This window comes from Lipophrys pholis, assembly GCF_963383615.2.
Source record: "Lipophrys pholis genome assembly, chromosome: 1".
Taxonomy (NCBI): domain Eukaryota; kingdom Metazoa; phylum Chordata; class Actinopteri; order Blenniiformes; family Blenniidae; genus Lipophrys; species Lipophrys pholis.
This window is the reverse complement of record NC_137635.1, coordinates 15,066,102-15,094,063: the sequence shown is the minus strand read 5'-3', so window position 1 is coordinate 15,094,063 and position 27,962 is coordinate 15,066,102. Positions and strand designations below refer to the sequence as shown.

The window sequence follows — 27,962 nt, the reverse complement described above, 5'->3', positions numbered from 1 at the left end:
ATTATTAAACCACTTTTGTTTGGTTTCCCGTTGAAACTGCAACATTTTGCAAATTATGTCTGTTTACATTAACAATGGTGAGGCAACAGACATTCTAGTGGACAGACGACCAAGTCCTATTGTTATTATAAAACTACCAAGTCCCAGGAGAATATGGACGGGGAGTAATGACACTCTGGAAGCAAACGTTGTTATTGTTCATTTACTCGCACATGTGCAGAAGAAGTGTTTACTACAGCTGTAGTGCACATGCGCGTTACCATAGAGACAGTCGGGAGAAATAATTTTCAAAATGTTTTCAATGACGCCGAGCTCCGTTTGTAAACTGATCCCCAAAACAGAATGGAAGCTTTCCGTTTTCACTTGAAAATGCTGTCGCGTAAACGGGGCCGCAGACTGAGGAAGTGGTTGAACAACTCAGAGCACTCCTTCGTATTGTGCTGTTGAGGTCCCTTGGAAATAGTTTCACTGTTTGAAGTGTGCCATTTTATTAAAGTTAGAATTTGTCTTTCTCATTCCAACGAACAGGTACATCAAAATCGGAGACAAGGAGTGCGAGTACAACCCCACTTTCCGCCTCATCCTGCATACGAAGCTGGCCAGCCCTCATTACCAGCCCGAGCTGCAGGCCCAGTGTACGCTCATCAACTTCACCGTGACCAGAGACGGTCTGGAGGACCAGCTGCTGGCCGCCGTGGTCAGCATGGAGAGACCGGACCTGGAGCAGCTGAAGGTGAGAGGACTGGCAGAACGTTAACTAGACAATCCAGCCTTCAATCCGAGACTTGAAAAGCTTCCTGTCTGTAAAAGTCTCCGGGTGCTATCAGACAACAAACAAGAGCCGGGCGCGGGACTTTTGAGTTTCCCCGCTTACAACAATGCAGGTGCAATTAAAAGAAACAGTCGGAGTAGCCTCCGGAAAGCAGGTGTAGCGCCGTTTTGCTCGTCATTATTCTGCCTGCGCCGCGACATGCCGGCAAGGAAACGTCTGTCTTTAAACATCACAAGAGGCTGCAGGTCCAGGCGCTTTGATTCCAAAAGAATCAGCCGGCGCCTTTGATTAACGGCTGCTGGGTGTGTGATAATTATGGGACTGGGGGTGCCTCGTGGAGGGACGCAGGGACACTGCACAGCTGTTTGCGTGTGTGCTTGTTCTGCTATACTAGTGGGGACCTAATTCTGTTTGCACAGTAACCCATGGGGAACAGAAATGGAGGTCCCCATGGACGAAATCAATCAAGTTAGAGGTGAAGACATGTTTTAAACTCAAGGCTATGATCAGGGTTAGACCAGAAGTAGATTAGGTTTGACTCAGTCTGCAGGAAATGAATGCAAGACAATCAGTTCATTGTTAGAGTGATGCATAGGAGCTAACCTGTGTGTGCTAATATATTTTTAGTATTCTAGTATTCCGAGAAATTACAATCCCGAATCTGTCTTTAAATGAAAAGGACACTAACGTCTGTGTTGTGACAGTCTAAGTTCTGCACCTTTTTGTTTTCCTTGTCCTTGTGGGAGCTATCGGGATTAACCTGGAACAAGTGCCCAAAGACAATTCTACCCCAAATCGTGGAGATCTGCATACAGCCACCAGAGCGGGGCGAATAATTTCTGAAGGGCTCATTTGAAATGCAGTAATCGATCTTTGCTGTGTCACCGCGTTCTTTCTTCATGCTCTGTTCGCTGCCTCGCCGAGACAACGGCTCCGCGGATGAAACACAAGCTGTCAAACACGCTGCGCTTTCATTCATTTTCCATTGTTAGCGTCCGCGCGTGTGGAGCCTCTCCGATTGGAGGGTCACACAACAAAGGTTAAAGCTGAAGTACTTGTTGTCGGGTCTCTTGTGCGACAGCTTTATTTACACATCCAAGAGACACAAAGCAACGTAAGCATTAATTTGTTATGCTTCTATTATCGCGCCAGAAGGCCTCAAAGGGATTTCTTCAAAGGCTTTGTAGATCAGTCGCCCCTAATGTGATAAATATGTCCTCTCCTACTGAAAGACATTGTTGTAAAAAGCTTGTGTATTGCTGTTTTCCCGTGAACTGATATATTTCAAAGCACATTTAGATCCAAAGATATCCAAAGTCAGGTTGCTGTTACTGTGCCTTTCAACTAGAAAACTACCAAGTCCCAGGAGAGTTTGGAATGGGAGTCATGACACTCTGGAGGCAAACATTGTTGTTATGGTGAATCTACTGAGCATGTGCAGAAGAACTATTTACTACGGCTGTGGTGTGCATGCACAGTTGCATCATTTTCCAAACAAATGTGTTTCTCCCATTTAGTTTTTTTCATTTTTCAAGAAAATGTCCACCTTGGAAGCCTTTTCCAAAAACGCCACAGTTTCAGCAGCAGTTGTGGGCAAAGTTACAGTGCATCTCTTGAGTTACAGGTTCTGCGTTTTGCTTCTTGACGCCTGATTGGAGTTAGTCCTGAAGCTAACATCAGCTAGGTAGCTTCTCCAGTGTGTCTACTGAACACGGTCTGCAGGCGTGTAGGGGAATCTCTTTAGGGTCCAGAAGGTACCATGGACTACAACATTTGGACTATGTGTATGTCACCTATTCTTCTAATGGAGCTCATTGAGGTGATGTCAGTTTTACAGCTGGCTGTGTGACTCTCACTCAGAATGTAAATGCCAACACCTCAGGCATCCCAAGCCAATGCAGCCATCACCCTCTGCGTCTCCATCTGGTAGAATCCAGGAATACTAATGGTCTCAGTGTCGGCTTCAAATGGATCAAGAAGCTCTTGATAAAGCTCGGATTGTCTAGGTCTAAGCTGTGGCGGAGTTCTCTCTGAAATCAAACCTTTTGACACCCAAAGTCCAGAGTATTAAGATGTTCAGGAGATAAGCAACACATTGACCTGTAACATGATTGGTCGGGAAACTTGATTTGATAGGTTGATTGAGTGATGGTGTAAACTTACTTAAAGTGGCCCTGTCCACATGACTACGTTGTTTTATGTAACCCCGTCATTTTCAGTCGATCAGCCACACAGCGCAGCGTTAATGTTGTTTTATTTTTAAAACTGGTTCCAGAGTGGAGATATTTTCAAACGTTGCCTTGGCTTTGATGTGTGGATGGGTAAGATGCACTGTCGCTGAAAACAATAATGTCATCGCCCCACCTCTCGACTACACCCTCCAGGTCGTGCTGCAGAAGCTGCTGATTCTATTTGATTTGATAAGGCAAGGTATTGGATTTCTCCAATATGAGGATTTCTGCATGCGCTTCTCTGTTTTTGATGTATTTCTATGGCAGAGAAATACCACCCCCTATAGGCCTGGCATATGTACTACGAGGTTTTATGCAATTTTTATGGTGCTGAGTGGATGGGGGGAAAATAAATAATGATGGGGAGAAAAAAGACTGTTTTGGCTCGTGTGGACAGGACCTAAACCTGGGGTTGGGCAGAAGCACCAGAGACCCTGGGGAGGCCAGAGGATTTTACTGCTCTGAGATCGTCAAAATTAGACTTTCACATGTCAAACAGAACCAGAATACACAATGACTTTGTGTGAAACAGCAAACCTGAAAAACTCTTTCATCTACTTTAAAGACTAATACTTTTGAATGTAGGATATAGTTGGTATGTCCACCAGCTTTTGGCATCATTGTAATGTTTTGAGTAATTAGAGATTACAGTGAGTCCGGCGCTTTTCTCCGACCCAATCTGTAGGGCTCCGGGAAACAGCTTTAATCTATTCAGTAATAAAGTTAAGCAAAGTTACTTTTGATCCCCCCCTCACTCCACTACTGTTCAGCTACACACTATCATCTCCAGTATTAAATCACTAGAGTGAGTGTGATATGCTAACACACGTGATTGGAATATCACTTTAGACCTAACCAACGAACAGTGTGAAACAGAAAAATTCAGACGCTTTCATAAACTTAAATTACCTGCGTCTTTAATCATTCCACGATACGCCGTATCTGAAGCAGTATCTCTGTTTGGTTTGCGCTGTGAAGAATCACCCATAAAGCCAAAACTCCATTAATCCTGAATCCAGAAAAAAAAGCTTATTAACTTTTGAGACAATTTAGCATTGTGTGGCAGCCACCCTGGGTACTGCTTCTGTGACACGCTGCCATTTATCATCAAGCTCCGGGAGTCGTGTAATTGTGTCTTGATGTTATCCTCTGGGGAATTTCATCTTCTTATATTTATCATCTACTCCAGCCGACTCATTTACCCGCACACATCCACGCCTCCGAAATCAAAAGACAGTCAGATAGAAGACGCTTGCAGGTCTTTTTTTTCTTTTTTTTTGTCCTCCACTCTTTTCGTTTTAATGTCACATGCTGTCCTCGTTCCACGGAGGCCTCAGTCTTTTTCCCGGTGGGAAAATCGTCAAGCCGTCGTTCCACTCTGCTGATCGGCTCCAAGCTGTCACCGCCGGTCAGAGCTAATGGCCAGCTAGCTGCAGTCCTGCAGGTCCGCGCAACTTCACAGAATTAATGAGCGACGCGTAGTTAAGGCGTCCGCCTCTCGGTCCGCGTCTTGAATGTAAATGTTTGCAATTAGGCGAGAATCCGCTTGATCAAAGTATCGTCTTCTTAACGACGCCTCGCGCTCTCGTTCTTCACCGGCAGTCGGCTCTTTTCAAGTTGGCGGCCCCGAACAGATCGGCCGCTGGCGTTACTGCACACCAGCAATTAGCCAACACATTGACACACTTCCACTGTTGCTCAAACTTAACTCTTGTTAGTCAAAGTTAGAGTTGACAGGCAGGAAAGTGCTGATCGGAATCGGAAATCCTTTCTGGTTTGGGGATACTTCTGGCAGACAAATGGTTTTACGTAGCAGATCGGAAAAGGTGGCTGGAACTCAGGTCATGGGTCAACATATTCTAACACCCCTGAAGGCTTTGGTGATTTCAGTTCACGCCTCGCTATTGGCGGACAAAACAAAGTTTTTAATAACGAAAAAAAAAAAAAGAAATGCCATAAGACATTTTATGCCTTATGTCCCCTCAGCAGTTTCCAACGTCTTAGATGAAGTGAAATATGATTTAATGATGCTTGTTAAATTAGCATTTCACTGAGATTGGAGAAAGTAAGATCTGGAAGTCACTAATCATTTTAATTAACACCGAAAGTGGAAGGTGGGTGGCGGCAGGCGGCGTGTTCACTCTTATCACAACAAGGTCCCGTTGAATGAGCTCCTGAATGGCTTTTTCTTTTTTAAGCTTGTTGTCAGTAAACAACCCTGGACAGATAACAATCATCACACTGATAGGAGGCAGCGCAAATTGGCTGTACCTGTTTATATTCTTTCAGCGACTCGGCTCGATTATCGCTTTAATGAGGTTAGCGTCACCACTGAGCCGTGAGACGACAGTCGGGTGGTTGAACCCCCCTCCTCGTTTAACCCAGGTTAAGGAGCTTAAAATGTCAAATTGTTGTTTTTTTTTATGAGGGCGCCCAGAAGAGGAATCACAGTACAACTCCCCCCCCCCCGCAGATTAAGCACTCTATTGTGTAAACAAGTACAATAAAGTTCTATACTCTTGGACCCTAATGAGACCAAGAACGCTCCACTCCCCAAATTACCTCAACAGGGTTACTCTGTGACACTCAGTAATCATTTGTCCCAAATGAAAAAAAAATTTAATAAAAAAAGATAAATGTAATATCTCATTTTAGCCCCAATTACAGCGTTCTGCTGACGGGTAAATTGTTTGTTTTTTCCCAAGCAAGGACAATTACAAGAACAATGTGCCAGAGGCAAGCACATCGTTAAGAACGGACTCATTACCGGATACCAGTTGGGAATGTTTAAGTGTGGTTAACCGCCCCCGCGCCGCCACCACCACCGACTACCACCCCCATCACTACCCCCTCAGGAACACCAGACGCAGGCATGTAGAAGGTCACTGTTGACTCACACAAGCAAAACAAAAAGACCACAGTCTGAATATGCACCATTAAAAACATCTGACCTCCTCCCATCGCTATCCTCTCTAAACAGACAACACTTCTTTGACTTTCCTAAAAAGAAATGCCAGCATTTTTTACTTTTTTTGGCAGTTCAAGCCACAGAGTGTAGCAGTGAGTTCTCATCCAGAAGATGTAAGATTTTAACAAGGCCGAGGCTCAATTAGCTTTAACAATGGTATAAAATACTTCTCATCACCACAAAAGGAGATACTGTCCTAAAGAGGGTAATTAAGCAGTGTGATCTCTTAAAACTGTGCCCACCCACCCCCTTCTTCCCATCCCCAGCTAACTGTGTCTTTGGTCACGGGTGCATTATGCTGACGGAGAGGATGGAATTAGCTCTGCCTTGGCCGCCAATCGAAAGTATGGTAGGATTTTCTCCTCGATATAAGTGGAGTTAACCACCTATCTGTGTTTTTTAGTAGCTTTAGCAGACCTGCTTACATGTAGTGAAAGGTGGGCTGGGTACACATTGCAATAATTGCCAATTCGGTGGATACTTGGTCAATTTCACTGAATAAATATGAAAAGGTTATTGTTGCTTTTGTATCTTAAACTTGCACCTGCAGCATATTTTCAAACACAGCTCTTGTTTATTTCACCTTATAAAACACGGAACTGTGAAAGACGTTTTAGACAACTCCTGGACATCTTTAGATCAAGGGTGTATCTCTTGGCGCACGATACTTACTAAATATATTTTGAATCCTCTCACCTTCTTCTACTTGTCTTCTTGAGGTTTTAATAAGAATATTGTTGACATTGACCAAATTTAACAGAGGTTAATCAGTATTAATAATGTGCTTTATTGGCACCATGAAGATGAACAATCACCCTAAGCAACTTTTTATTTATTGAAAATTGAAAGGCAGACTCATTGAACCTCACCTGAAGTTCAGTTCAATTCATCATAAATGAATGAAAGAAACATACTGTAGCCCCATGCTGTTCTCACATACCAAGCAGGAAGGACACATGTCAAAGTGTCTGAGTAAGACAGTGAACCCCACATTGCTCCCAATTGACGGTCTGAGCGCCTTGCATGGCAGCCGCCTCCATTGGTGTGTGTGTGTGTGATTAACAGTGGAAAGCGCTTTGGGAACTGCTTAAGCACTAAATAAGTGAAATCCTTTTACCAAACAGCTAAAGGTAGACAAGAATGTTTTAAAGGCACACTCTTGACTGTTCTGGAGCCTTAATCCATCAAACAGTCTCATATTTACACCTTGTGCATTTGCAAAGAACTTCAACGGCTTTCAAAAAGATGCACGATCCATAACTAGTTATTACAGCCAGACATAATGTTGTCTTGAAACGTAATAGATATTTATTCACTCTGGAGGAGTTTGGGTTTTTTTCTTCTTTAGTATACCTGAGGGAGTTTTCTTTGCATTCATTTCAGTACCACAAAATTCTATTAGGATTTAACAAGGGAAAGTCGTCCAAGGGATGAATGTTTTTTTTTTTTTTTTCATTTTGCAGGCCATGTTTATAGCAGAAGCCTCACTGCCAGATACTTATTACCTTCGCCCGCCAAGATTCACGCCGCTCAAAATAAAAATATATTAAAGGTCCAAAACCTCTCTGCCATTATCAAAACCCCTATGCCGTTAACAGTGGTGGACAACGCCCCAAGTAGGCAAATCTCAGCCCTCCTTTCCATAATTACAACAATTCAAAGGTCGCAAAGGCTCTTTTTAGGGAAAACTTCAATAAAGCAAAGTCATTATCGAGTAGAAACAAGAAGCCGCAACAGACTGTAATGAAGGACAAAGCTGAATGAGGCAATAAAGCGAGTGACTGTGGCCCCGTCGACTCCCCCCCTCCACCCCACGCCTCTCAAACGCTGGCGCTTTGAAAAAGTGGAAGTTCCTCTCAGGCGTGTTTGTTTTTGCAGTCAGAACAAAGACAAGGGAGACCAAAAAAAAAGATGAGAGTCAAAGCTTTATTAGAAGACGGGCCGCGTTAATCCATATGGTGAGGTGTGAGGAAAAGCCATTATTACTGAGCCGTGTGTCGACACATGCTTACGCTGTGATGGCTGTAGTGGCTGATAATTGAAAACATAATGTGTCGTTATAGATGATTCATAATGGAGGCAAGCGTGCACGTGTTTGTGCGTACTTATGCCATCAAAGCGGCTCCAACTCCCGCTGGGATCGGGTTCATTGCGCTGAGGCCATTCGGCAAAAGGTTTGATGTCCGCAGCTTCACGGAAGCCGGTTAATCCGGCCCAAAGCGCTCCGCCTTCATGTGTCGGGGAAAGCAGACACAGAGCACATCGATCGGTTCTGCCTTTGAGTTGCCCTTCAGTGTCCACGTCCTCATATTGACTTGCACCTTGAGGGTCTCCCACAGTCCCGGACTCTGGATCGGCAGAGGAATCAAGCTCTTCCACTGACTTTGTTTGCAATTTTTCTTTTTTCTTTTTCTGTCCTTTCTCCCATAGTCTGACCTGACCAAGCAGCAGAATGGATTCAAGATCACCCTGAAGACGCTGGAGGACAACCTGCTGTCCCGCCTGTCCTCTGCTTCTGGCAACTTCCTGGGAGACACAGAGTTGGTGGAAAACCTTGAGACCACCAAACGCACCGCTGCTGAGATTGAAGAAAAGGTTTGAACTTTTGAGTCACCCTCTCATCCCTACTCCTGACATGCCGTGATTACAGCCATCAGACTGAAGTAGAACTAAAGAGGCACTCGCAAAAACAGGATCGGACCCAATACTACTATTGCATCGGTGCATCCCCAATAATTGCAATAATGTGCCAATTTAAATTACCTGCCCTGGTGCAAATAACAGTGAAATATCCTGAAACTATTTCTTCTGTGAAATTCATGCAAGTAACAGTGCGACTCGATAATCGTGTGACTTTTGTTCCAAAGATACTTGACAATAAAGTCGCTCGCTTTCTCTGCTGCATCTCTGATATCTTAAAATCCTCAGTACAATAATCAGTACAGTACAGTTAACTGAAACGTTCAGTCAATAGCTTCTGTCATTTTTGTGATCGGACCTTCCATTGGTCCGGTTTTGGCCCCTAGGCCTTATCTTTGACACCAAACCTCATTTCTTTAAGACAGAAAGGATTATAGTTTCTTCAGTCCTTTATTAAGTCTTTATAGCTGCGATGCCTTTAAAGAGACAAATCCTATAAAGATGTGACGAAAACTGCATCGCAAAAAGCTTCTTCAAAGGAGTTCCATAATATTGTAAATAACTGGAAATGAGCACAATAGCTTGACAAAAAAAACCCCCACAAAACCTCAGCACCGAAACGATCCCACTAAATCACTGGAATTGTCATTCTGCGGTAGAGATTTACAAGCCAAGGCCTCGCTTGGAGGTGACCCAACAACAGCACACTCTGATTCAGTACCAACCGTCCCAACACTTGAACTAAGCAACAGGCATCTAAAGTCTGGAGTCCTGGAGCTTTTAGTATCGGTTCAACTTGTAATCACCCTCAATAAAATTTGGAACCCGGTCGGTTTTTGAAGGCTGATCTGCGGGAGTTATTGGCCTGTAGTTTGTGAGCGGTGTAAGTCTCGTGCTGCCGTCCTCCCATCAGCCTTCACTCCTCTCCGTGGTCAGAAAATCAGATCACGTCGGCTCGAAGCGTTATCTCAGCCAAAGGAGAATTACTGATGTTTCCGATACCTGGGAGCACTCCCGAGGAAGTCCTACGAGGCTGACGGGAGCACGTGCCTCCTGTCTGCCTCTGCAGAAGCTTCACTTTACCATTTCGGCAGTGCAGGCATGTGCCGATTAAAAAAAAAAAAAAAAAAAAAAAGAATGAAGAAGAAAACAAGAATCATAATGAAGGCTGATTGTCTTGTTCCACGGAACGTTTTGGCTGGAGGCGTGAAATTGGAGTTGCTCCGCCCGTCACTGGAGGGTGCTTTATTAGACGACTCTATCATTAGCTGATTGATGAAGCCTGAGCGTGTGTGTGTGTGTGTGTGTTTGTGTGTGTCGTTCTTTTTGTGTTTCCACTGTCTTTACTGTAGGTAAAAGAAGCCAAGGTGACAGAGGCCAAAATCAATGAGGCTCGGGAGCACTACCGACCAGCGGCGGCGCGGGCTTCCTTATTGTACTTCATAATGAACGACCTCAATAAAATCCACCCCATGTACCAGTTCTCTCTCAAGGTAGCCTGTCTATTGACCCGCCTTGTTCCCCCGCTCCCACACCCTCCCCCACTGAAACCCCTCTTTACGCTCGCCCCCTTTCTACCTCCCTCCCGTTTGTCTGTCGTGTTTTATGCTCTTTGCCCGGCTTTTATTGTGTTTGTGGCTCCCTAATGTGGTTATGTAGAGCGTAATGTCTTTGATATTGTCAGCCGGTGAGCGCTGAGAGGAGGCAGCCTGAGATATGGCTTGCAATCACTCGCAGCTCCGCAGGTAGCCGGGGCCCCCCTGGCCCGCGTCATTTCCCGGCGTAATCAAATGAAAATACATTCTGGATTTATAGACCTTTGACCTTGTGAGTAAAATGAAATCCATTGTAATATGTGTTCATCACACCACCTACAGCAAAGTCCGACTCGGCCAAATTGACAGAAATGACTCCACACATCACTGAGCTGAAGATAATGACAATTATTTTATTTGCAGTTGTAATATTTCAATTCGCAACCCACTTCTGCTTCTGGGTGCCTCCATGGCGGTGCCGAAACGCCGCCGTAGATACAAAAGCCAAAACATCAACGCAAGAAAGGGCTCAGTTATAGAAGCAACGATACAAATATGAGCCATGATTGTAGCTGAAATATAATGTTAAGTGATAATGCAACACTTTTTTGTGTTTTGGGTGTCAATTTACACGAAAACGGTGCTCAGAGTCACTGAAAATGCAGCGGCTCCCAAGGTGGAACTTTGTGAAATTGCTCAGGCTCCGTCTCCATGTTGATAGTGGAACTGCTGCCACTTTACATGCGCGCCACTGCCATTTAGTTTAGATTAGTTTAGGTTAGGTTAGGTTAGTTTAGTTTAGTCTAGTCATTGTAAAAAATCATCGTTTGTCCCTACGAATGTCTGTGTCGTCGCAATTGTCAATGTTTATAATGTATTGTTTTCTGCGGGCATGTGTGTGTGTGTGTGTGTGTGGGGTTTCATTTCAAAAACAAACAACAGCACCAACTTGTGGCCTGGCATGCTAACTACATTGTTTTCAGTGTTTCTGCCTTAACGCAAAACCTTTCTGAATCGCAAAAATGATCCGTTTTCACTTGAAACGGCATGAAAACTAGGCCTCAGTTATGAAAGCACACATACAAACCAAGAGACAAAGAAAGCAAAAAAGAGCAACAACACTAAAGCTACAACTTCAAATTTCATTTGATCGGGTCAAATTAGCACAACATCTTCCTAAATGTGTCACAGATGCTAAAATGTCAAAATTGCCAGTTTGTGAGATAAAGTTTAACTGTGACCATACATGTGTGAATCATCCCAGCATTGCTGAGTGTTTTCATAAAGGCTGTAATCCCAGCCGAGAACGGTCTCCAGTCAGATCAAATGAAAAAATCCCTTCAAGGGCGATTGAGCCATCGTTCCCTCTCAGCAGCCCATTTAAAGAGCAGTCTTAAAGGGTCAGAGGTAGTGCAGATACTGACACTTCACATTAGCTTCCAGTTTAAAAGGTAAGGCTGCTGTTATTCTGCAGTCCTCTTAATGTCAACAAATCCAACAAAAAGCTCCTCTCCAACCCCCCCACGCCCCCGAAAACACCCCAACACACATTAGTCCGTGGCACTCAGCCCATCAGTTCCCACTGACCTGAATGCAAAAGATTTTAAAGCTGCACCAATCAATGGCCGCAGATTAACGACGGGGCAAATGGCCGGTCTTTAATGTGAAGGCAGTTTTCTTCTGAAGAAGCATAGCCCAGCTCTGCGGCTGTGGCTCATTGTTTTGACCATCGGTGTTGTTTTGCTTGAAAGAACCCACCAGGAAGTAGCTTGTTATGCTACCTGTTATTCAGCAAAGACAAAAGATTATTACCCCGAAAAATAGTCGATACGGCTTAGTGCTCGCTTGTTCCCCTTGTCGTCAAATGTACAATTATTGTTCTGGTCAGTTTTGTATACAGTGCATAGGGAATATTAGACCTAGTTTTCATGACAAAGTTTCAGGTGAAATATGCAAAATTTCATAGTTTTTCTTTCTTTTCTTTTTTTTTTCTTTTTTTTTTTGTTTAGTTTAATATTTCAAGTTTTCATGTAGGGCCACTAGTGGGTGCTGTTGGTTGTTTTTGTCCTGAAACTACACACACACACACACGTGCGGAGAACTCTATGCTATAAACAGAATTAATGGCGAGTACAAAGGCATTCGTATAGTCGGATGACCAAGTTCTACCAACTAAATGGAGATGGTGCCCGCGTGTTTTCAAAAATGGGCGTTCTCCTCCCATTTATACAGAGTCAACGCATTTTTGAAAGGTTCCACTTTGGTAGGGTCGGCTGTTTAAATGTACACCATATAAACGGACAATAAAAACACACCAAAAGTTTAGTTTTTTCACTTGAAACGGTCATGTAAACGAGTCCTCAGCGGTGGTGAATCTGCAACGTCATGACATACTTTATCTCGCTGATGCATCTGCAATATTTCGCCAACTGTTGATCTCATTGTACAGAAAACAAAGAAAACAGAAAAATGACTTCGCTAGTGTTTGACTGCATCTAACAGTAAATCCCTGCTCTCTTCTTGAAAGGTATTACACAAAAGATTTCTTATAGTGATCCTGCTGTAGAGGGCAGTGGTAAGCCACTAACACTTGATTTATCTTCAGTTCAGTTCAGAGTTTTACTGACTGAAAGTTTGTGCCGGTGACTTGAGAAAACAAGACGACCTTGCTGGATTTTCCCCCCCAAAAAAAGAAGATTATTTTCATGTGTGTACAAAATATTTATTTAATGTCACTTTAATGCCATCGATGACAGTTATGAGTCACTGTTACAAAAAAAACAGTAATACCCACCTTGAATCTGAAAGTATTGATTCTGCTGGTTATGTGCGTTGGGTGAAGTCAGTCTTTGGACCAGCTTCTAACGTTTAACCAGGCTTAAAGCACAAGTTACACCAACTAAAACAGAACCATATTGCTAGATTTTCACAGTTCTGCTCTTGAGTTGCCCTTCAGTCTTTATATTGACTTGCACCTTGAGGGTCTCCCACAGACTTGGATTAATTTGTCTGCTTCTTCTTGCTTTGTTTTAGCAGTTCAGGCTAAAATAGGTAGCTTCTATTTAGCCGTACGTTCTGCTGACGCCTCCATTGTTGTGCGATGATGAACCAGCAGGTAGTGAATAGACAGCCACTGATGCCATTTAAAACTTTAATTCAGTTCTGGGAATGCCACAGGTAATGGATTTTTTTTTTTTTCATTAGCAGCTTTTGACATTACTGCTTTGAGTTTTTAATGGGTAAAATATAGAAATGGTGAGGAATTATCTGTCAGTCTAGTGAACCCATTTTCCAAGCCTGTGACATTAATAACATATTTTTGCATATATTAATGACTTCAAAACACGTCTCGATCAATTACCGCTAAAGGCTCTCCCTAAAGAGCCCGAGCACTATCGATCAGTTCATCTTAAGAGCAGACTGCATCATATCCATCATGTCGGAGGTGAACGACACTGACAAATGAGGCGTAATTTAGATTTAAAAACCAAAACACAGCCACATCTTTCATTAACGTCGTGGGATTTGGGGATCGTGCGTCTGTGTGTGTGTCGTTGACGTTGTGTCTCCCTCCGTACCTGCTCCCGGAAACGTGCCCAGGCGTTCAGCGTGGTCTTCCAGAAAGCCGTCCTGAAGGCCGAGCCGGACGAGGCTCTCAAGCAGCGAGTGTCCAACCTGATCGACAGCATCACCTCCTCGGTCTTCCAGTACACCACCAGAGGCCTGTTCGAGTGCGACAAGCTCACGTACATCGCGCAGCTCGCCTTCCAGGTAGGAGGAGGTGGAGGAGTGCGGAGCAGGTTTCATCTTCTGCATGGTTTGTTTTAAAGAACAAGCCCTGCCATAGAATCGGCCGGCTCCCGGGACCAGCGGGGCCTGTTCAGATCAAATCAAGTGGAAAAGGAAATGTGGTTTGTGCTGAAAGTACAACTTCTTCGGTTTGTTGTTTCCCCAGATCCTGCTGATGAATAAAGAAATAAACCCTGCAGAGCTGGACTTCCTTCTGAGATACCCTGTCCAACCAGGTGTAACATCCCCGGTGGATTTCCTCTCGAACCACTCCTGGGGAGGGCTCAAGGTACAGAGAGAGGCAGAGCGATGCCCCTGCCTCTGTAATCTGAAGACATCAGAGATCTAATAAACTGTTGTTGTGAATAGATTTTTTCAATGCCTGAGTCAAAGTAAACTTAGAAAGTTTGAAAAGTTGTTTTCATTGTCAGCCATATTTAGTGATTCTCCAAATATGAGGATTTGATTCATCTGTAAAGCAGATAATAAATGGTTCTGGTTTCTGAACAGCTCAAACGTTCATGTTTACGTAACTTCCTTTAGAAAGTAGTTGAGGCTTCAGCTCCCTTTAAATGTGTGGTTTAGATTAGCCTTTTGATTTTGACATGGTCACAGACACAGCTACGATCAAGAAGATGGTGAGGGTGGTGCCAAATTACACAAAGGGCCCAAGCACTCTGGGACTAAATTCAACTAGATAGACAATGAGGCTAATTACTCCCAGTCCATATTCTCCCGAGACTTGGTGGTTTTATAATTGAGATTCGCTGTAATATCACAAGTTTGTAAGATAAACTTAGAAAACATAAACAAGGACGTCACATTAAGGAAAAACACAAACCTTGAAAGTCTTTGATATTGATGCTGTGCCTTCAGTTGATATTTCATTCCGGGAGCTCGCTTGCTGAAACGCCGGCCTGACTGTCGATGGAAGCGACTTCCCTGCCAAAGAAAACTCTGATGCTTCTATCTGTGCGAGGCTGCAATCCCACGTAGAACATTTCATTCATCAAAATGAAATGTTCTTTCATTACCACAGAGCTCTCTTCTTGGAACTCGTATAGACGGACTGAAAAGATGCGCGAGTTGTATTAAATTGATCAGTCTCATCTTTAGTATCCCGCCTTAGGTGCCTCTCGATGTTAAAATCTGAAAAAAGATGTTGAGAAACGAATCGACCGCTGTGTTTTCCTCGAGCCTGCCATGTATGAGAGCCATGACCGATAACTGCAACCCCCACCCCCACCCCCACCCCCACCCCCACCACCACCACCACCACTTTCTTTCAGCCTGTAGCGACTTTACACACTGAGTGGAATTGCTTCCCATGATGCAATTTGTGCAGCCCAGTCTCCGTGAGAAAACACTACGCTAAAGTGAAAACGCACTTAGAGAGTCGGCAGCATAATTGAAGTGTGCGGTTGTGTTTTACCCAGGATGTGATTCTCCAGGGCCACACTCTGCTTTGTGGCTGCGGCGCAGTCCAGCAAACTCACACTGCAGACTCACACTTTCACCTAAGCTGGAACTGTTATGCTCATTTAAGGCTTTTCTTTTAATATTCTGGCGCTCAGTTAGAGTGGCTTTTTATATAGCCCGCCGGTCACACTCTGTCTGAAACATGTGAACTTTTAAGGGCGCTTCTCTTTGAAAGGGTATTAGAAGAATTCATTTCAATGTTGCTGACCTGCGAAGAATGGTTGTTTGTAATTTGACACCAAGCTCAATGTCTTTTTAAGTTGTTGCATTGCTAGATGTGTTTGTTGCCTGTAACGATGACCTTATTTGTTATTTGACACCAGCGCTCAATACTGAACCAGAACATGCAAGTTACGACTTGTAATTTGGTGCCAGCATCATTGTCTTTCAATGTTGCTTCTCCGCCTGGAACAAAAATATATGATGAGTCGACATTATTCTCCCTGAATTGAATTGGGATAGCAGTGTATGGACTGCTGAGATACAGCATTGATCAATTGTAATTTGACATCTGCCTCATCCGTTTTTGATTTATTTATGGTATTTATTTTTGACGCTTTTAATCCATATTATGTTTGAAACAGAAGGCCATGTTGACAAAACTGTCTTTTTTTTCCGCTTACATTTTGCCTAGTGTGCTTTGCAGAGATCAAGTGACCATTTAAGGAATACTGTGTAATTCAGAGGTGTTCAACCTCGGTCCTCGAGGGTCCCCGTCCTGCATGTTTTTAGCTTGTTTTTTACTTCTACTTTGCCTGTTTTTTGTTGTTGTTTTTTTCATTTTTTGTTGTTTCTTTTCAATTGGCATCTATTCTGTCTAGTATATACTGTACTTTGCCAGGAGGAGGCAATCCCAATTGTGTGTAATTTGACACCTGCATCAATGCCTTGCTGGTTTATTTGTCCACCTGGAGTATTTGTCTTCTGGAGAATTCCAGGATCAGCTTATGCGAACTTGTTAGCAGCTGTGCTTAGACACATTGGATTGCGTGCTTGGAATTTGATACCAACCTCACTATCTACTTTACTTTGAAAAAAAAACATGTAACGTTCTCGAACAATCTGGGTAATTTGACTCCAGGCTCATTATTTTGCTGATTGGAGGAGTCGGTGACCGTATGAGGAAATGAGAATTAGCTGCACAGCATTGTGCGTGGTTTGACACCAGCCTCAATTTATCTTCTTCCCTGCAGTTTTGCCTGCTATGTGCTTGGCTTGGATTAGGTGACCTTATAAAGAAATCTGTAATTTCACATTCGACCCAGAACCAGATGATCATATCAGGAATTGCATGAGGCCTCCGGTATGCAACATTCTGTAATTTCACACCAGCATCGTTGTTCTCTTCACTGGCAGCTTTACCATTCCATGATTTTTTAAATTTTTATTATTGTTTAATGTGACCACAGCACTCTGGTGATGTATCTGTGACAGAAAATGAGGACGGCCCTAATAATGGGAGGTCCTGTAAATAACCGCCGTCTGGCGCCTCGGCCCTGTGGACGTCAGGCGGCAGAGGTTCCTGCTCTTGTCAAATCAGCTTAGCAGCAAACCGAACCCTCGCGGCGCCATGCTTTTTTAGCCTCTCACACTCATGAATTTTTCAACCTGAGCTGCCGACAATATTAACTTAACCCTAACCTCTCTGAGGGTCTGAAGACGGCCGCTCGGCCCCTCGACTGCATCAACCCACTGTGGATGTTTAAGGCCCCCGCTCATCAAATCCTGTCACTTGATTTTTTCTTTATCGCAGTTGGAAACGCAATCAGTTGGAAAGCTTTAAAGTGGGATAAGATACTCTGATTGCCCCCCCCCCCCCCTCCCCCGGTGCTGGAGTCCCTGGAGACCCCATGTGTTCTCCCCCCTCACCACCGGCTGAGAGGTTTGCCAACTGCCCGCGGTAATTAGACAAAGCGAGTCGGAGAAGGATGGACTGCGCTGCTTCACTGCCGAGCCTTACCGCGCCGAGCCTCACTGCGCCGTGCCACCTCACGACCGGTGGCGAGGGGCTAGAGAGAGAGAGAGAGAGAGAGAGAGAGAGAGAGAGAGAGAGAGAGAGAGAGAGAGAGAGAGAGAGAGAGAGAGAGAGAGAGAGAGAGAGAGAGAGAGAGAGAGAGAGAGAGAGAGAGAGAGAGAGAGAGAGAGAGAGAGAGAGAGAGAGAGAGAGAGAGAGAGAGAGAGAGAGAGAGAGAGAGAGAGAGAGAGAGAGAGAGAGAGAGAGAGAGAGAGAGATGCAGATTTTGCTGGAATCACATGAGGATTTGACACTTTGTATTCAGTGCGTCTATAGTGGGAGGATTTCAGCACCTTCCTCATCGCTTATTCAGTCCACGGGAGCGCATACACCCTGCACGTGTGTGTGCAGCTGTCACGGAGTGTATACCTGCACTGCGTGACACTGCTGCTCTCCGCAGATGAGATAAGGTGTCTGTCAGCTGGGGCGCCACAATGAAGCCCCCGCTAGTTCTGCAGCGGAGGCATATTTGGTCCCTCCCTACCCCCCGTCCCGTTATGAAAGGGATCGTGTTTACTCAGCGTTTCCGTTTGAATAAATATTATTTGTATAGGCAAGAGGAAAGATAAGCTCTCCTCTCTGTTTTATCTCCAATCCACTCACCGCCGTCCAACTTTTGCAAACAAAGTTAGCTCTTTTGCTGCGTTTTGTGAAATGTTTCCAAAGTGGACTTTCATGTGCATCGCTGATCACAGGGAGAAGAAACTCAGTAGCTTTTCTCTCCTCCACTCAGTCTCTGTGCAACATGGACGAGTTCCGCAACCTGGACCGGGACATCGAGGGCTCGGCAAAACGCTGGAAGAAGTTCGCCGAGTGCGAGTGTCCCGAAAAGGAAAAGTTCCCGCAGGAGTGGAAGAGCAAGACCTCGCTGCAGAGGCTGTGCATGATGAGAGCGCTGAGACCCGACCGCATGACGTACGCCGTCAGGTGAGAGACGGAGAACGGATCCAATGTTGATGGAGGTCAAGGTGTTCCATTCTGGTGCTGCGACGTAGCTAATGGCAGTTAGCTCTGGTGTTACAATCTTCAGTGCTAAGGTGTACCAAATTCCCATTTCTTCTACTAAATACATTATTAGAAAAGCATAGAATGTTTTAATTTGGTTCAAACTAATGCATTTCTCAAATACAGAGAGCAGGAGGTAGCCGTGGCTCCGCTAGTCAAGCTAACGCTAGCGTTACCAAGTCTATCCCTACTTTAATAGGAGGAGAAAAAGCTAAACCAGCTAGTTTATTGAAGGGTGTGTATGTTGGCGTCGATGCCGAGGCTGTTTATTTCTAATTGTAATGGAATTTAATGAGTACTCGTTATTGGCAAGTAGCTAAAGATTAGTGCTTGTACTTGTCCAATAAAAAAGTGACATCAGTGAATTCATTGTGCATCATTAGTCACACAAATGTGGGACTTTTGTTTTTATTTGTCGCTGATGTTTGAAGACTGGCTGCACAGAAATAAATCGGTGGATTATTTTAGAAGATCTCGTTATATCACCTTATATTAAGTATTCATTGAATCCAGTCATACACATTCTTGCTTATACAGAAAACTAATAACTGACCACCAGCTTCATTAAAACCTTGAATATATGTGAAATATATAGAATATGTTAACGTCTCTCTCTGAGCCTGCAGGACACGGCCGGAGTGGAATTAAGCGAGCGGTGATGTTTGAAAGACCAAAGGATTTATTCCACAGTGGCGCTGACAGCACAGTCGTGACTGCCGTTAATACAGTGGTTTTTAAGCAGCTGTCTGTCTAAGGCACTGTACCGCAGACCGTTGGAATTATTCAGCTTGCCGGTCAGAGATAATAATGAGAAGGACTGAGTCATGTTCCTCCACGCAGAGACTTTGTCGAGGAGAAACTGGGGAGCAAGTACGTGATTGGCAGATCACTGGACTTCGCCGTTTCCTTTGAAGAGTCGGGTCCGGCCACGCCCATGTTCTTCATCCTCTCCCCCGGAGTTGACCCTTTGAAAGATGTGGAGAAGCACGGTAAAGTCTCCAGCTTGTTTTTGTCTTTGATAAGTTGTAAAAACCCAACACTTTCTGGGCTTTTCTTTCATGGCATGAAGCCAAGTGTATGTCAGCCGACTCATTTTGGTTCAGTGTGTGTGTCAAATCTCATTGACGCCAAAACAGGCAGTACCTGCAGGCAGGATTCCCTCTGTGATTCCTCATGCTCGGCATTTCTAGTCGGACTCGCAGTAATACCAACACATTTGCCCGTCGGTGCCACGATATCAGCCATCGCTGCCAGCGACACAACAGGCTCCGGCCAGATTGAAGGGGATTACACTAAAGGTCACAAATATATGAGATGGCACCGCTGGTGTATTAGGGCCAGAAGAAAGTAAATGTCATCGCTTTCAGAGTTACTCTACACTCCCTGTTTGAATAATGTGGCTGACTGGCACCAGAAACCTGCCAAAAAGTGGGAAGCTTTTGTTCTGACATGGAACGGGGCGCCATCACAGCTTCAGAATCTGCTGCCAAATAATTCAGTCAGTTTGAAGTCGGCTCCATGAAATATTCACGTCGGTTTACTGAAACAGAAAGATTTCCCAGTCTGACCGCCACACGAGAGCATCGGCATTCGTGCATTTCAGTAACTCATCACTGCAGTTTTTCCTTCTTGTTATTTATTCCATTGTGAAGCCAAATTAATTCATAGCGTGAATTATTTTGATCGCTTGTGAATATTTGAGATGCCTCTCGATGCTTTCACGGGAGCCAGCAGGTGGTTAAATCAGCCAGATCCGGAGCTCGGACCCCGTGTGAAATCCACCATCCTTCCCTAATATGATAAGAGACGAGCACTCCTACTGGATTATTGATTATCAACACCCTCACTCTAAGTAGCCGGCCACATCAAAGCCTGAAAGTGAAAAGTCGCTGGTGTAGAAAGAGCACAATGCTGATGAGCAGCAGCACCCTGAGCGAGAAAGAAGTGCTTTTCCATTAGAGCTGTGACTATTGGGTTTCTCATTGGTATTAGGCTTCAATTAGATTTTCATTAGATAGATGATGTGATTTTGTATGCTCTGCGGGGGACTAATATCCCCGAAGCCAAAGCCTCGCTTTTTCTTCCAGGGTTCAGGTCGGACTTTTAATGACAGGCACTGAAATAATAGCACCGTTTCAGTGAATCTTGACTCAAGGTGGGCAAGAAAGGCTGAGTCATCGTCTGCCTGCTAATTTGAATAGAAAATGAATAAAGGGTGCTGCAGAAGTTCTCAAACCTGGAAAGTGATTTAGCATGTTTGAACTACTTGGTTTTCATTGATCATCATCCATTTAAATTTTATTTCTGTTGCACCAACTACAACACAGTCATTTCAAGGCACCTTTAAAGAGAAAAACCAACAATTTCACAGGAGCGAGTAGAGGAGACAGTGGAAAGGAAAAACCTTTTTTTAACAGGAGGAAACCCTCGCAGTATGGTAAAAGCTTCTGATTAAGATGATCCCTTAAAATCTGACTTTTAAAGTCTTCAGGAAGTTATTAGAATATGTTGACCCTGAATAAATGGTGCTATATATAATAAATACTAATCTCCAGTACTGCACACAGCTCTTCTTATGCAGCATTTAAAATCCAACATAGCTGCTAGAAACTGTGATTAAGTTCTAAATACACATCATATATTCAGGCAAAATGTTCTGAAAACTATAAGTTGTGCTAACTTTAGACTGCTTTGAGTGGGCTTCTTCATTAAAATGTGTGTTTAGTCAACAGAGAAATGAGTTTCCAGGTACATCTTGAATTACCTTTTTTCCTTCCAGGGAAGAAGCTGGGCTTCACATTCGACAACAAGAACTTACACAATGTTTCGCTGGGTCAAGGACAAGAGGTCGTAGCCGAGCAAGCCATCGATCTGGCAGCCAAGAACGGCCATTGGGTCATACTGCAGGTAAACCTTTGAACGCCGCGTGCGCACACATAAAAGCGCGTTGCACAGAAGTGCTCGCACTCAGCATTCACAGCGAGCCCACACATCACCTAATTTGTTTTCATGAGAGCGATCCAACGACCACGTTGGATGGATCCAATTATAGCGCTGGGTATTTGAACGCTGACACGAAATGGATAAAATGATACTTGAATTCGACAGTTGAAACACTGCATTGTCCTACGTGGTACACCCCGTCCACCGCACGCACAGGGTGCAGAGCTGTAAAAAAGAAAAGGGAGAAAGAAAAAAAAATGTGTCTGCAGTACAAAGTGTTCTGTGCAGTCCTGCAGGCACACGAAAGGCGGAGGCACGCGCTCGTATCTAAAACACACTTTGCAAAATGAACGCAGGGTTCACGCGTGTCAAGGATTTTCTATCCCTGAGTGATGTTTGGTGGCATTTCCTTTATCAGTACGTGTCGGGAATGAGTGCGTATCATCACATTGTTGTTTCTTTTTTCTCTCTTTTTTAACACGGCACACTCAGTGGGATGTTTGCTTTTCCTCCCAGGTTTGTCTGCGCAGAGAGGCGAATTTAATTTTCCGTGGAAATTTCCTAGCAGCAGAAAGGGCCGCGGCATTATACAGTACAATATCTACAGCCGCGGTGTCTGTTCTCCTCTTATCTGGAGGGCATGGCTGGCTTTTTGCATTTTAAGTGGAAACCTTGGCGGAATTCTAATGGGGAAGTATCGACAGATATGAACCGCAGCCCAGGCACTCTGGGACACCCTTTTCTTTTAATTCACACAGCTGGTAGGAATTAAGGGAAGAAAAAAATAAAAATAAAAACGAAGGGAAGAGGAAGGTTGAGGCAGCATCACTCTCCTCTCCAGACTCAGTATAGCACAGACAAGCAGTTGTTTAATTACTTTTGCATAAGAATCCCGATCGATAAGCTTAAAAAGGCCTTGTCCCCTTGGCAACAAACCTCCCACTCGCTTTATCATCGACTGTCTGTTTGTCTTCCCGCCGAGAGCCACCCCCGTGGCACTGGCCGGGAGGGAGAGGGAAGCAGAAGGGAAGGGGGGGGGGGTCATATTCTCATCTCTTTCGCCCTCTTCATCTTCTCGTCTTCTTTCTTCCCACCCTCTCGGTGGTGATTCTCACACTTTGCTCTCGTCATTTCTCTCCACCGCATCTGCTCCTCTTCTCAAACCATCACCTCCTCCCACCTGCTGTCTCTCCCTCTCTCCCTCCCTCTCTTTCCTCCATACTCGACCTTCTCGTCTTTGTCGTCCTCCTACCTTTCCACCCCCCCCCACCCCGTCTAGTCAGGCAGCCCACCTTTCACTGTCTCTCTCCGCTCTCCGGGACCGGCTCCCATCAGCTGCAGGGGGCGGGTCAATGACGAGGTTCCCCTTTGCTGACGGGTAATTATACCGCACAACGGCAGCCTCTCGCTCGGATGCGGGCCTGGGAGACAGAGATGGAGAAACTTTGAAGCGCCCTATTGGGGAAGGAGGAGAAGGAGAGATGGAGAGGCAATCAATCTGGCAGATTAGAGTTGAAGATCCCAAGTCGGCGAGGCAGGCGGGCGGGCAGCTGGAATCGAGTTGCCTAAACCCGACAGACTCTTGACGCGTTTACCATGGAGGCCTCCTCATTCCAGTCCAGGCATGAAGAAGTGCCGGCAAAAGTGTATTTAGATGTCCTCTAACTTTCTGTGCATCTTAGCATCTAACCCTAAATGTGAAATGTGACAAGTGTGTGAAGCTCATTTATGTTCTACATTGGATATGGATCACAGAGCAGTCTTTTGGTAATCTCATTAGGCCTTTCTCCTGGGAGCTTACAGATACAGTACCGCCAGTACACATGAAGAATGTTGAGACGATCAACTTATCACGAACTAAAATGGGCCCTTGGTAGAGCGTGTATCTTCACCATTACAGCATGTTGATGACTCGTGGACCTTGAGAGAAACTTGAGCTTTCTCTGCGGAACCGAGTTAACATCACGAGCATGTTAGCCATTAGCTCAATCGATGATAACGAGCCTGTCAGGTAGCAACATCACCGTGTGAAACACAGAGCGGGGGCTCACAGATAAATCACTACCCGAGTCAAAGCGCTCAAACCGGTGTTTCTGGATACTTGCCGAACCGGGATATTAGCCACGAGCTCCGAAGCGGAGTTAGCAGTGTGCTAGCAGGCGGCGAGCAGCAGCTTCAGTGCTGCAGCCCTGATGAACACTCCCTCCTCTCCCGAGGAACTGACGGTTCATTGCAGACCTGCAAAGGAGACGCTGATCTCATTTGATCTACATGATGAGGTCCCTCTATCCCGTACGCTTTGTATGGGACTTTTTTTTTTTTTCAGTTTTGGGGGATTTATTCAAAAGCTGTTACCCAAATAGATTCCAAAACCTAATTGATTGGTTCTTGGATGGTGACAAATCATGCCTGAAGATTTCAAGCAATCCGGGTGGATAACTTTTGCAGAAGGTTGGTAAAATACAAACATACAAACCAATAAATAAATACATGCGGACACATTCATAACCTTCTTCCCAACATCTGTTGGCAAAGACCTAACAAACCGCTTGTCAAGGAACCCAAAAGCAGTTTTCAGTTAAGAGTTTATTTAACAACTAAGGTGAAGGGATCCAAGGCGAGATCTAAACGGGTAATCCAAAAACATGCAGAAGTCCAAAAATACAAGAAAGAATACAGGAAGATCAAATTAACATAATATTTGTCTTTGTTAGTTTCAGTACCATGGTGAGACAAGATCAAATGAATCTAAATCTAGATGCAAGACCAGTGATCAGTGACCTTTGGGTGGACAGACATTCCTTAGAATAAAAACAAAACAAGGCCACCAAGACAAAGAATTTATTGTTCAAAAAGTAGACATTGCAGATAAGCAGGGAGAGTCGAGAATAAGCTCTTGGTATGCTGAAGGCTGGTGTTTCATCCAGGGTCATAACAACACCGCTGAATAGCTGCCGTATGCATGCACCATCTTGTCACCCAAACCTGGGATCAATGAATTATCCTCCTGAACTTGTGAGAGAGATTGTGTCCATCAGGCCGTGTCCAACACCAGCAAGACAAACTAGACTGAGGTCGCCTTAACTTTCTTGACTCTGTCACTTGGAGCTGGTGGCAGCAGGAGTCGCTCAGAGAGACGATTTGACCTGATTCTTCAAGGTCTTGTCTTCACTTTACCTGCTGAAAGAAGAAGTAAAAAAACGCCTAAAGACTGCGATGGTCTTTTGTAGCTTCGGGGGTTCAGAGATGAAAATCTCCTTCGAGAGTACGACAAGTTCCATTTCAAGTATTTATGCGAGGTGACCCTACTTAACCTGCAGGAACGGCGAAGAATAAACTGAAAAATTTCAGCTGCACTGAGAATATCAATACCAGGGCTCTGCTTAAGTAATGAATGTGACGTAAATGATCCGGCAGCGGAGGAATGACTCATTGAAAGTGACATTTTCTCCTCTTTACAATCGAGTTGCAAAATGTAACGAGCTGCTGGTTGCAGAAGTATTATTCCCAACTGTAACATCTAGATTCCACACAGAGAAAATTATGTGTAGAAATTGATCCTTTGTTTCTGTAGTTATTTTTTGCACAGTTATATAGTTCGACTTGAGGAGGCTGTTCATGAAGAATCAAAGTTGCAACAAGAGCAGTGAACTAATCTGTACAGTAACATAAGATCACATCGCATCTGCGGTAACTTACCTTTGAATTCCATTAAATCACTCTGGTGAATCCCTCTTAACTCTCTTTCTTGCTGATTTCACATCTTGACTTTACTGTACGCGGTCTGGTTTGAAGGTAATTATGATTATGCGATGTAACCTATCTTTATTTAAATCTGAGGAATACCTTTGGGGACATTCATTAAATCTGGCACAAATTAAAGGATGAACCGGTTGGGTTTCACCCTCACTTCATGGTCAGCCGTTTTCACTTGACTCCGTTAACGATAAATCTGTTTTTGACATTAACTGCTACTTTCAACGGGGTAGGAATTTTGTTTGTTGCAGCAAATTATTTTGAGTGGGTGATGAACTGGAATCATACTTTGTAGATTTGAATAGAAAAAGAGTAGACATCCATTCAAAATGAAGAAGGACATGAAACAACAGAACCCAAGTAACCATGAAGGAGGCAAATGTTTGATAAACACACTGGGAAACATTAACAAAAGAATTCAGGACCATGGTAGTTCCTCTTTTGTGTTATACAAGACTGGACTTTGGACTATATGGATTCTTAAAATTAAATATCCAGTAGAATCAACAATCTAGCGTCTCTTCTGAACAGATCAAAAGTAATCGCTCCATTTTTAAAGCCCCCATGTTTCCGAAACGTGAGAAAATGCTTGGTTCTTTGGTGCTTTGACTTTACTCGTGTAAAATCTGAATCAAGTCCATGATGCTGAGTCACGATTTGTGTATTGATTTCACTATGAATTACCCATCTGGCCATATTCACCTTCTCCGAAGTGTAAGAGAAACTGTCGCCTTAACAAATTCCAAATAGGTGTGAAAGAAAAATACTAGCGCAACAGACTCTACGACCATGTAGACATTGGAACCTTTTCATTGTTACCGGCACATGGTTTGGTTTTCCAGTCAGGAATTGTTACCTTCCCTGCTCATGTTTTATGTACACAGGCTTGTTCCTTTGATATTTGCATGTAAAGAAAGTGATGCCGATCTTTTGAACCCATTATTTGAATTTCATTCCCTTTAAAGCTTCAGAAGTGCTCCACATGCTTTCACAGTCGGAAATCGCCTGTCCAGTGCGTGAACAACTGTCAGATCCTGGGATACCCGGCAGACCTGTTTGCTTCATCTTTCCTGCTCCTCTCCTGCAGTGGTTACATGGCATACCAAATCACGGATGGTTTTGTTTGAGTTTTTTTCTAAATATATTTTAATAGCACTTTTTTTAATTGGACTTGCCTGTTGGAAGATTTTTGCCACAGTTTAAGCTTCAACCCTGGAAACGCTTCGTCAAACACCGCATCCTTACATACTGCATGACTTTGTGGTATGCATGCAGGCTTTCACTGTGGCAGAAAAGAAAGTCTCCGCAGTGAGTGATCCACTCTGATGAGAAAATCATCATCGTCCCTCATTAGAGGACTTTTCATCGTATCATTACCTGAGCAGAGCACAAACATCCCGAAGGACTCCTCACACCCGGGTCACGGACTGTTCACACTGCTGCTCTCTTCAGTTTACCGAAGCACTCCTCACTAGCTCAGCTTATAAAGGCCATCTTAACCTTGAAATCCTACTTGCAGTAACAGTCTGATTTGCTCTTTTTAACTGATAGCTGCACTCTATTCTGCTAGATTGAACCCATGATTGCATTCTGCTCTGTTAAATCCAGAGTCAAATCAAGGGGTTTGCGAGTTCAAATCTCGACAGGATGCCACTAAAAGCAAGGCCTTTGGCCTCCATCAGCTCCTCAGCAACTGCCACAACTGTATATTAACTATGATGAATAGGATGGTTTAATGCAGGAGTGTCAAACGTAAGGCACATTGGCCAAAACCTTTTATAATTAACTTCACCTGCGCCAGCCCAAAACCAAAATTGAGATGTACTTGTGTATTGTGTCTGGCTAAAAACTCTGATGGAGCTATTGTACTGTTATTAAATGTTTCAGAGAAGCCATCTGTGAAACATCGCCCCTTCTGGTTTCATCACGACCTGCATCCTGATTTTAGCCAACTTTCGTCAACACAACTCAAATGAATGTACACCAGCAATAAAAAAAAATAATGCTTTCCTTGATTTATCTTTATATTTATCATTCAACTAACTCCAACTTCTCTTCACAGTGTTTTTTTTTTGTTTTTTTTAACTTAAAGTTAAAGCTCTCTTGACATAAAATTTAAATACCTTCCAGATATGGAGTGAACATTAAAAGTAAAAGTCTGCAAAAAGCCATTCACCACACGAGTGAGTTTATAGTCGGTGTTTTTCAGTCATGTCTCTCGCATCCTATTAGCGCCCATGGATGGTTCCATGGTCTTCTTCCCTTTCTCTTGTTCTCCACTAGTGATGCGTCAATCGACGCAGTCGTGTTGATTAAACATTGTTTTTTTGTTAACGCGCACTTAAAAATGATTATACTGTGTACATTGTACATAACGTATTAGTAGGTTGCAGGAACTACTTCATGTACATGGTGGAGCTATTACCATGAGATATGTAAATGCTCAACACAGTTCATCCAACAATCAAGAGGCTGATATCACAATTAAGGATAGTAGATCACAAACTCAGTCTTGCTATACATGAGCAAGTATAGGAGTTGCTTGAAATAAAAAAAAAAAAAACAACACTCTTTTAACATTATGAAACCTGCAGAACCAGACTCAGAGGTGGAGATTTGGACAAATTCAAACCCAGTAAAATGTTTTTTTAAATTTGGTCCAGATGTGGAAAATACAGCTTTTCCTATCATTTCTTCCACCAGATTGATAAATTTCAATCTTCACTGCCTAAAAACAAATAATTTGGTTTTGGTTTTCTTCAAAACCAGTTGTGACATACTTCCTGCGTCGCGAATGGCCTCCCCCAGCAGCACCGTCCCCCTCGATGGC

General features: G+C 43.9%; 1 protein-coding gene across 2 annotated transcripts in view; it reads left to right on the top strand.

Moving 5' to 3' along the window:
- The window catches only part of dnah9 (dynein, axonemal, heavy chain 9), a gene marked incomplete at both ends in the record, with an annotated part of 175,720 nt that overhangs the window by 124,076 nt on the left and 23,682 nt on the right, over positions 1–27,962 (top strand). For both annotated transcript variants that reach the window (XM_080460910.1, XM_080460909.1), the window contains 8 exons: positions 529–733; positions 8,402–8,566; positions 9,964–10,104; positions 13,747–13,917; positions 14,102–14,224; positions 18,162–18,355; positions 19,274–19,422; positions 21,213–21,340. In XM_080460910.1, the coding sequence (XP_080317036.1) occupies positions 529–733; positions 8,402–8,566; positions 9,964–10,104; positions 13,747–13,917; positions 14,102–14,224; positions 18,162–18,355; positions 19,274–19,422; positions 21,213–21,340 (1,276 nt within the window). The remainder of the gene's footprint in view (positions 1–528; positions 734–8,401; positions 8,567–9,963; positions 10,105–13,746; positions 13,918–14,101; positions 14,225–18,161; positions 18,356–19,273; positions 19,423–21,212; positions 21,341–27,962) is intronic.